The sequence below is a fragment of the Camelus ferus genome, chromosome 12 (genome assembly GCF_009834535.1).
Source record: "Camelus ferus isolate YT-003-E chromosome 12, BCGSAC_Cfer_1.0, whole genome shotgun sequence".
In the NCBI taxonomy this organism is placed as follows: domain Eukaryota; kingdom Metazoa; phylum Chordata; class Mammalia; order Artiodactyla; family Camelidae; genus Camelus; species Camelus ferus.
The window spans coordinates 17375364-17385625 of NC_045707.1; the positions used below are offsets into that span (position 1 = coordinate 17375364).

The following is a 10262-nucleotide window of genomic DNA, read 5'->3' on the forward strand; positions in this document are numbered from 1 at the left end:
GAGGGAGGAGCAGGCAGGTGGCAGCACTGCCAAGGACAAGCTCCTGTCCACTCACATGCTGGAGCCAGAGCCCTGCCCCCACTCTCCACCTCAGCCCCCTAAAATTAGGCAGGCAAGCCACAGGGCACCTTTGGGGTCTTCTCTAGCCCAGGGTGCTTGTTGATAGATGGGTGACCTGATAAACAATCTTTTTGTCTGTAAAAGAGCAGTAGCACCCTTCCGTCACTCTCAGCACTGTTTAGACAATGGGTGTGAATGTACTTGGTAACTGCAAAGCCACATGTGGGCACCAACAAGAGAGGGAATCGTGTGCCACCACTCCCTCCACCCGTGGCCATGGCAGGCATTACTAATCCATCAGCCCTTCCTCCCCTCTGGATCCTGGATCCACACTCTAGGCCAGTGGCTCCTTAGAATTCCTTCACTAGCCTTCAGAAGATACCAATGAAACGTGGGCCCCACCCCAGTAGCCTGACTTAATCAGCTTGGAGGAGAGGCTCAGGTATCAGTATGTTTTGAAGTTTCCAGGTTATTTTTCAACTGATGTAAAGAACCACTGCTCTTGGCAACCACAATCCAATGACCACATAGATTCATGTAACATAGTGGCTGCCCCTCCACCTCCATTGCTGGAAACCCCTCGGGCCTCCAAGGACTTCCTGGCTGAGGTTTGCTGGCTCACGGCTGGTTGCTGGGGAATCTGTCCATCTGTCCTCACACCTCTCCTCACCATAGGGCAGGACTGGCTAACTGCATCATCACTAAATTTCACAGCCTGCCCCACCCCCAACTCACTCCTCCTCAGTCTAGCCTCAGGTTCCAAGAAGTTGTTCCCTTAGATTTTCTAGCAGAAGGGTCCAGTGTATGGGGTCCCCCATAGCTCCACCCATCTGGGGTGACCCCCCCAAGGAGGCCAGATCTGTGAAAGTGAGGAGCAAGTGGAATAAATGCAGACACCTGTCCATCAAGCCCCTACCTTTCCTCTAGGAAAGATCTAGTTCTTATAAAGAGGCCAGGGTTCCTGTTGGGAGCAGGACCCCTTCTGCCAGTGGACACAGGTAACACTTCTGTTGAAAGTCACAAACGAGACCTCACACACACCTCTCCATGCTTTTCCTTTCCTCTCTCCCCACCCTTTCTCCATCCCTCTTCTCAAACTCTGCTCCGCACTTCATCTCCCTGCAGCCCCAATGGTATTCGCAGCCCCTCTGCCGTGTGTGTTCTGAAAGCTTCTTTTTCTGCCTTACAGAGAAGATTACCCTTGAAATATGGGGTGCACAGGCGACACGCAGCGCTGTTCTGTGTGTGTCCGGGTGGCTGTGTGATACCTGCTCATGTGAGCAGCTGAACTGAGGTACACGTGCACACCTTGATTACTCAGAGACCAAGCCATCAGACTCTGCTGTTTATTGAGGATGCAGTGGGAGGGCCTTTAAGAAGAAAGGAGAAAGGAACGGGCCTCCTCTTCTCTGCTTGTGGAAGCAGGAGAGGGGAGAAAGAGACCCTGGGTTGCACTTGGTCCTCTCAGAATGAGCCGTGAGACAGCCAGGGTGGGGTGCGGATGGCCTCGCCTGGTCATTTACCCTCCAGCCCTCTTTTTCCTGAACACAGAACCAGCTCCCCTCACAGGGCAGGAGCTGGGACAAACGCCCCAGTGTGAAAGGGGGTCTCGGTCTGAGATCCATGGAGCCAGACAGAGTAATTAGCAACTGAGCCAGAAGCTGTGCAGAGGACAGAAGGCTGGGAGCCAGGGGCTGCTCTGGTGGCATGGCTAGGGGACCACAGCCAAGGAGGCAAACACCAGCGGGTGCAGGGAGGAATTTCACCAAGCTTAGTCGTCCACACCCATCCAGGCTGGGGAAGACACAGGTTGGGAGGACTGGGTGGCCAAGTCCAGCACCAGAGGTACAAGAGCAGGGCTGGCAGGGTTGGGGTAGGGCTGACAGTGGCTGGGGGAGCCAGATGCAGGGACACAGGGATGGCGGAGGGGCATGGGGCAGCCCTCTCTACCGACTGGCCTTCTTGGAGGGGGCGCTCAGGCTGGAGCCCTTCCCCAGGGCATCCTTGGAGTCGCTGGTGCTGCTCCGGCTCCGGCCCTCCCCACCGCGGACACTGCACACTCCGGAGATGCAGCTGCTGCTGTTGGCCACATAGCCTCCGCTGACCGAGCTGGGCCGGAAGCCGTAGCCAGCGCTGCCGCTGGTGCTGCTGATGATGGCTGCAGGGGAGAGAGCAGGGTCAGCTCCCCACAGGCAGAGCAGGGGGCAGGGCCAGAGGAGGCCACCTTGCCCCTTGGAAAGATGGGGCTCTTCTTGAAACAGTGGGTTGGATGGGGGATCTGGTCATAGCCAAGCCCCTCCCCATTGGGGAAAATATCTCGGAGACAGCTTCCCCCACGCCCTGCCCTTGCCTTGCCCAGCTTGTACCCAATCTAGCTCATTCTTAACTCGCAGAAGTCCATCTCTTTGGTCCAGGTACCGATAGACCTGCCTGTCATGCTGGACACTCCTTCCTCTTCTATTAGCCTTTTTTTTTCTAAACTTCCCACCGTCTGACCTCTCCGTCCTGCCAGCTGTTCTACAGATGGCATCTTTCAGAAGCTCTGATTGAATTCTTAGCCTTGCTGAGATACCCAGAGAGCTAACACTGTCAACTTGACCTCCGAGGTACCCCATTCATTAATTCCCCAGCCCAGGTCTGATCACAGGTCTGGTTCCCCAAGCCTCACACACACCCATGCTCTTTTCTTGCACCGTGCCCTTTGATTTCCCATCCCCAAGATAATATCCTTGTGGCTGCCATCCCCTGGAAACAGGGAGACCGAGTCATAAGGGGGAAGGAGCCCTGGGTTGAGAATCAGGAGGCCTGATTGCTGGCCATGCCTCTGCCATCTGGCTGTGTGATCTCAGGCAAAGTTTTTCCCTCTCTGGTCCTTAGATTGCTCATCTACACACACAAGGTGTAACTAAGGCCCTCTACGGTCCACAGATTCCACAGTTTTAGGTCCAAGCGTACAAGTACTTACAGATGCTGACGGGGGAGGGAAATTCTCCTGACATCCTGTTAGGGGAGAAATAAAATAAGAGCAAACAGTTATCCAACCCACAGTCTATTAACCTCAGAGTGAGTGCCCCCACCAGCCTAAGTGGGTTTCTGAACTCAGTGGGAACCCATGAAAATTTCAGGGCTTCTTTGGCACAAGCAGAGCCTGAGAAACTGTGGGGCCCCCTGAATCTTTGGGGTAACCAGGCAATAATTGAAGTAAAACAGTTGTTCTCCTAGGAGCACAGTGTGGGGGTGGCATGTACACCTCCCAAGGGTCAGGCCCAGCCACTGAGCCCTTCCTTCTTCCTAGAACATTGGGGAGTTGGAGTGGCTTCTCTGGGACATCTCCAACAAGCTCATCTTGTACCTGGACAGGTAAGGAAGATAGGACAAAAAGGCCTAATATAGTAATGGGTTTTTCTGGGGCGGGGAGAGATGGAGGAATGGAGGGTGGGAATGTGCCCAGGTCCACACAGGGAAGTCATGAGGAATAAATGAGCCAATCCACATAGCACACTGCCTGGTATGAAGTAAGCACTCACAGCTGGGTAGGTATTATTAATTACTGTTATTATTTCTAGCATCATTACTCATTCTCTTCCCTAAAACTCTTCTTTTCTGATGAGTTTTGATCCTTCCCAAACCCTTGGAGCCTTCCTGCCAGAGCTTCCCCCCTCACCGGCACTCCTCGCTCTCCAGCAGCTTGCGGTAGGTGGCGATCTCCATGTCCAAGGCCAGCTTCAGGCTCATGAGCTCCTGGTACTCGCGCAGCATCCGAGCCAGCTCCTCCTTGCCCTGGTGCAGGGCAGCCTCCAGCTCATCCAGCTTGGCCCGGGCATCCTTCAGGGCATTGTCCCCCCGCTGCTCAGCGTCAGCAATGGCCGTCTCCAGATTGGAAGCCTAAATGGGGAATTGGAGAAGTTGGAAACTGGAAGGGCTCATTGGAGTCATGCACATCCAAATCCTACTCATTCTTTGAAATTCTGGGGCAGAGATGCCCACCTCCACCGTTCCGACCCCCTGATCCTCTTCTAGATTGGAGCCCCTTCCTTAGCTTTATCTCCACTCCCTTGGGTTTAGACTTTGGTGGTGATGAACAGTAGTACATCCTGCCCTCCTGAGATGATGGTCAGCTTAGCACCACTTTAGTTCATTACAAATTCATTTACCTGGCCACCTTGTGCTAAGGGCACAAAATGAGGAAAAGTAAACTTGACCTTCTGCTCTTGAGCTGTTTAAAGCCTAGGAGGAGAGATCACTGGGATACGGTGTCACAGGCATGACAGGGACTGCCCCGATGCTTGGGACCACAGACAAGGGCACCGGGAAGGCGATTCTCTAGGACCAACTATTATTTCCCAAGTGCTTACCATACACCTGACACTATGCTCAGCCCTACACATGCCCTTTATATACCTTAGCTCATCCAGTCCTAACAACACCCAATGCAGTAGGGACAAGTAACTTGCCCAAGGTCCCAGAGCTATGGAGAGTTAAAACCCATGGGAGAGTGGAAAAAGCACTGGACTGGGAGCTAAGAGACCTTGGTTCAGATCACACTCTGCCACTTATTGCTATGCAACCCACTCAACCTCTCTGAGCCTCAGTTTCCTTCTCTGTAACAATTTAATCAGAAAATGTTTATTAAGCAGCTAGTATGTGCCAGGCCCTGTACTAGATGCTGGGAAAACAATGGGAGAAAATCAGCCAGCTCCCTGCCTCCCTCCAGTCCAGTGGAAGAAGGAAAGGCAGGTGCTGGGCAGTTACAGAAGCGTGACAAGTGCAGGGGAGGCATGGGTGCTGGGAGAGCACATTGATCGTGTCAGCAAGGGCAGAGGGATGTGGTCCTAGCTCACTCTGGGTGATGAGAGAAGGCTTTCTGGGGGAGGGGGCTTCAAAGCAGAGATCCTTGGGGTGAACAGCGGATGAGGTGCCCCAGGGACCCTTGCTATAAGGGTTTGATACAGTGATCCCTTTGGCTCCTTTCCTCTCATGGGTAGAGATCTGGGAGGCTGACGTCCTCGGCCCGCCCCTCCCCTCTCCACTTGTGCCTGCCTGCCCGAGGCCACGGGCATTTGGTCACCTCACCTGCTTCTTCACATTCTCAATCTCTGAGCGGATCCTCTGGATGAGCCGAGTGAGCTCCGAGATCTCGTTCTTGGTGTTTTTGAGGTCGTCCCCATGCCGGCCGGCCGCCAGCTGCAGCTCCTGGAACTGGAGACCCAAAGCACAGAGTCATGGATGGGTCCCATGTGGTGGGCATGCATGGTGGCTCGGGGCTGGTAATGCCATGTGGGCAGGCCACGCTGGACATGTAACTGGACACTGCCTCCACTCTGGGAATGATCAGCACCATCCCTCATGCCAGCTGAGGTCGCCACCCTTCCTGGCAGGCCTTTAGTCCAGCTCACCTTGGTCTGGTACAGCGCCTCAGCCTCGGCCTTGCTCTTCAGGGCGATCTCCTCGTACTGGGCACGGACCTCATCAATGATGCTGTCCAGGTTCAGGTCCCGGTTGTTGTCCATGGACAGGATGACAGACATGTCGCTGATGTGGGACTGGATCTGAGCGATCTCCTACAGGGGAAACAGGGACGGTCTTGGGACTTGACTGTCAGAGGCCTGCAACCTCCCCCAAGCAAGGTGAGCAAATCCTGGTGGTGCCAATTTAGAGGCTCCAAACCAAGGCTGTTGCTCCCTGAGCAAAGTCAGTTCCTTCTGGGCCCCAGACAGATTTCCATCACCATAAAGCCAGGACCTGGGCCATTTCCTTCTCACCCAGAGGGTGGAGATGAGGAGCCTCTCAGGGTCGAAATGGAGATGAACAGCTGAGCAGGTAAGCCTCCCTGAGGTACCGGGTGACCCTCCCAGCCCCAGAATAGAATTTTCCCCACTGACCACCCTCAGAGGGATGGGTGGAGAGACAGACTTACAGCTTCATAGAGACACTTGAAGAATTTGATCTCCTGGTCCATGGAGTCCACCTTGGCCTGCAGCTCCACCTTATTGGCATAAGCCGCATCCACGTCCTGAAAGATGCCCCCACCATCCCCAGATCACTGCTGGTGCAGCCAAGAAGGCAACATGCACCCCAACCTGGGTCCCCTGAATGGGGAAATAGCCACCTCTTCTCTTTGGGAAGCTCATGGAAAAGGGGAGGACAGAGCAAAAGCCCCAGCCCTGCCCCATCCTAAGAATGGGCTCCCTCCGCAGCAGGGACATGTCCCCCTCTAAGGAAGGGAAGCTGTCAGTCATCCCTATGACATCCGAGCAAGGCTCCAAGGCTGCAGAGGAAGACCCTGTGTGTCCTCCTCTGTTGTTCCTCACTGCAGTCAACCCCATTCTTATTAAATTTTCAAGGATGCCTTTATCCTCTCTGCCATTTTAGTCCCTTCCCTGGATAGTCCTACATTGTGGTCTTCCCCTGCCTTCCTCTTGCTATTTCTGGATCGGGTCACCTTCTTTGAGAGGAGAGCACACCAGCAGGCTCAGCTCCTCCTGGTCCTGGACCAGCCCCAGACCAGGGCCTGCCTACCCCTCACCTTCTTGAGCAGCACAAACTCGTTCTCTGCAGCCGTCCGCCTGTTGATTTCTTCTTCGTACCTGTGGGAATATTGGGACTCGGTCAGTTAATACATCTCACTGGGAACTCTCGTTTGCCCAGGAAGACCCTGAGCAAGGGCAGTGTGTCTGTCAGAGGGCACAGGTGCTGAGGGGCTGCAGAGTCCAAGGCCAGTGGGGCCAACCAGGCAAGGAAGACTTCCAGGAGGAAGGGATGTGATCATCAAATTTGGAAGGAGACTGTAAAAGATCCAGCCTCAAAAATGAGGAAGGAGCATGTGGTGCAAATGTCCTGTGGGAAATCTCACATTTGTCCCAAGTGCCAGGCTGTAGGAGCAGGGAGCAAGTTCCAGTGTTTTGGGGGGGGGGGGGGTGATGATTCGGCTTGGTATGAGGAACACTGCCCCCACCTCCAAAAACTTTAAACTGGGGGAGCTTCCGGTGCCCCAAGGGGCCCACTCCTGCAAGATGAGCTCAGAGGCACGGGGCAGTCATGCAGTTACAGGGGGTCCCCGCTCACCTCTTCTTGTAGTCCTCCACCACGTCCCGCACGCTCCTCAGCTCCGAGTCCAGCCTCACCCTGTCCCCGGACAGCGCCTCCAGCTGCTTCCGCAGGTTGCCGATGTAGCTCTCGAGGATGGGCTCCAGGTTGTTCTTGCAGTTGTTCAGGTCCAGCTGCTGCAGCAGCTCCCACTTGGTCTCCAGAACCTGGTTCTGCTGCTCCAGGAACCGCACCTGGAACTCAACAACCATCAGTGCTGAGCCCCACGGAAACAGTCACACCTGTCACTCCCTGGGGGCTGGGCAAAGAGCTCTCTCTGTGTCTTCTCCTTTACCCCTCACAACAGCCACCTGAGGTGGGCAAATTGTTAATCCTGCTTCATGGAAAGGAAACTGAGGCAGAGAGAAGTTGAGCCTCTTTCCAAGGTCCAACGGTTTAATAATTGGTTGAGGTCAGAACTAAACCCAGACGTGTATCTCCATCACCCATGCATCTGGTCACTTGGAACCCACCATGACCAAACCAGCCCAGGTCAGGAGTGGGCCTGAAAATGCCAGGGCAGAGTCGGGCTGGGTCCATCTTTGGAAAGGCTGACCATTCTGAAGGAGGGAGTCTGCTCTTCATTTTATAACATCTCAAGCTCAGCCAGGCTCAATAGTTCAAGAGCTTCTGAGTATCCTAAATTCCTGCATTGGGCCCCAAGTCCATCTTTGCTATGGCCTCTTCCTTCTTTCCTAGTCCTTCTCCTCAGAACCATCTTCCCTAGAGCAAGCATGGCACATGGAGCAAGACGGACGGACAGACCTCCCCATGCTATGTGGCCTCACTGGGCCAGGAAACTCACTAGAGAGGGTAGATCTTTGATTGGGGGGTTGTCAATTTAAAAATATGATTTCCCTTAATCCTCCATGGGCACAGCTACTGTTTAAATAAGGTTGTTTTCCTTAAAGTTAAAACACAAGACATCAAAAACCTGTCTGGAATTCAGTGCTGAGATGGGATTGGCCACCAAACAGCCTGCCTCCAGGAGATCAACCAGTATTAGGTTTGGTTTAACCAGTCCTGACTTTTTCCATGTCTGTCCATAAGACTTAGCATTGACCACAGAGAAAACCCTGCACCCAGGACACCGCAGTACACATTAGGACTCCACATCCAGATGCAGACAGGATGCACCCATCTTCTCTGGCTGCCTCGGTTTATGGGATTGTCCTCCTCTAGAGACTAAAATTATTTGGGAACTCTCCAGGCCTTTGAGCCTGCTTCCCCCGACCCAAGGCAGACCACCGTTTCCACAGAAGTGACTGTCTTCTTGTTTGTCTTTCTTTCCATGTCTCCAGACTTTACTTCTTAATGAGGTTCGACCAGCCCAGCCAAAGGTCAGTTCTCTCGTATCCTTCCAGACTCCAAACCTCAGAACACTGTGATCTTCTAGATGTGAAAAAGCTTAGAGGTAAGAGGCTGCAGAGACCGTTCAGGGCCAGCAGGGAATCCTCTGAGCAGGAGTCTGGAGCTGGGGGGGCAGGGGTCTGACGGCCACTGACCATCTCAAAATAAGCCATGTCCTGGGCTGACCCATTCTTGGTGCCTGACTGTCATGTAGTCAGCGTAGCTTTCCAGTCCCCAGTACTGGGTCTGGAAGCAGGAGGCTGAGTGTCCAACCTCACCTGCCCTTCTCTACGAGATGACCTTGGGCACGGCATTACCTCCACTCTTTTGCTGACCCGCAAAATGAGAGCAATTATTTCTTATCACCGAAAGTCAAGAACCTGTGAGACCTCTTCCAGACCCTTTGATTCCTCTCCTTCTCAACACCCCTCCCCTAGCTCTCAGAGATAAAAATGATAATCACAATGACTGCCGTCTGAGGAGTACTTAGCCTGTGTCAGGTGTTATGCCAAGATCTTCATATGCATTTCCTTTCATGAACCTGACAATGAGCCCTAGAGGTAGATTATTATCTCCACTGTAGATATGAGGAAACACGGGCACAGACGGGATGAATGCCTCTCCCCACAATCACACAGCTTGGTATGTGGCCAGCTTAGCTACCAGAGTCACACAGCTGGTAAGTGATGGGGCCGCAGTCAAAGGCAGGTCTGACTTTGGGGCACTGTGGAGACCTCTTCTCCATCACACTGTTCTGCCTCTCGTGGGAGTCCTTAGCTGAACAGAACTAATGCCAGTGGCCAAGCCACCCATGAAGACCATACACTGATGCTTCCAATCCAGCAGTCAAATGACTAGTGGACAAGATCAGCCTGCAACATACTGGGAGGAGGACAGCTTCCCTGGTCACTCTGGAACAGATCCCCGTGGCTGGCTTTTTCAGTAGCCAGCCTGCATGGGCCCCAGCTTAGCTATGGCGGCAAGCCAGCCCTCAAGAGTAAGAAGCAGGGGCCTTCTCTCTGGAGCTCCTGCCAGTAGAAACTGACCTACCTCTGTCTTCTCACAAGAAAGACTACACAGGGAATCTTACATAAGTCACTCTGAGGATAGAAAGTATCTGCCTTGTCCACCGTAAGTGCCTCCTCATTTCTAACCCAATCCCTTCTGCTGCAACAAAAGTTTGTGTTCAAGAAGAAAAGAGAAGGGCTGTGCACAGTTCCCCCAGGTCCTAGCAGACCCACCTTATCGATGAAGGAGGCGAACTTGTTGTTCAGAGCCTTGATCTGCTCCCGCTCCTGCGCCCGCACTTTCTGGATCTCGGGGTCCAGCTCCACGTTGAGCGGGGCCAGGAGGCTCTCATTGACGGTGACCTGGTGGATGCCTCCAGGCGGGCACACAGTCGGGCACACAGGTCCCAGGGCCACACTGCCAAACATGCTGCCAGCAAAGCCGCTGGCCCGGCCCCGGCCAAATCCATACCCTCCGCTCTTCCCGCTGCCGCTGGCCAGGTTGAGGGTGATGCTCCGGACGCCGCCCAGGTTGTACAGGCTCCGGCTTCCGAAGCCCCCGCTGAGCCCTTTGCCCCCTACCCTGTAGGAGGACGAGCTGCCCCCCGAGAGCACAGCCGAGCAGCCGCTGAAGCCCCCCTTGGCAGCAGCTCCCGACTTGCAGGTGAATTGGCGGCTCATGCTTCCAGTGGAGACGGAGCTCAGACGCAGGAGGGACGAAGGCAAACTCCCACACGGTTCTGCAGGTTGCAGTGAGGA

General features: G+C 54.1%; 1 protein-coding gene across 1 annotated transcript; it reads right to left on the minus strand.

Moving 5' to 3' along the window:
• Positions 1-1373: 1373 nt before the first annotated feature.
• LOC102506137 (keratin, type II cytoskeletal 71) lies at positions 1374-10262 on the minus strand. The gene is made up of 9 exons (XM_006182470.3): positions 9738-10262; positions 7126-7340; positions 6587-6647; positions 5978-6073; positions 5457-5621; positions 5134-5259; positions 3725-3945; positions 3026-3060; positions 1374-2218 (listed from the first exon to the last, which is right to left on the minus strand). Exons 1-9 carry the CDS (start codon positions 10182-10184, stop codon positions 2007-2009), a joined length of 1578 nt encoding a protein of 525 aa, XP_006182532.1. The 5' UTR covers positions 10185-10262; the 3' UTR covers positions 1374-2006.

What these genes read in the sequence shown, in the direction of transcription:
- LOC102506137 (XM_006182470.3), bottom strand. Translation starts at nt 10,184, where the DNA reads ATGAGCCGCCAATTCACCTGCAAGTCGGGAGCTGCTGCCAAGGGGGGC. An exon ending in TCGCCTCCTTCATCGATAAG is followed by an intron (nt 7,341 to 9,737) that starts GTGGGTCTGCTA and finishes GTTGAGTTCCAG; the next exon opens with GTGCGGTTCCTGGAGCAGCA. An exon ending in AGGCGCTGTACCAGACCAAG is followed by an intron (nt 5,260 to 5,456) that starts GTGAGCTGGACT and finishes TTGGGTCTCCAG; the next exon opens with TTCCAGGAGCTGCAGCTGGC.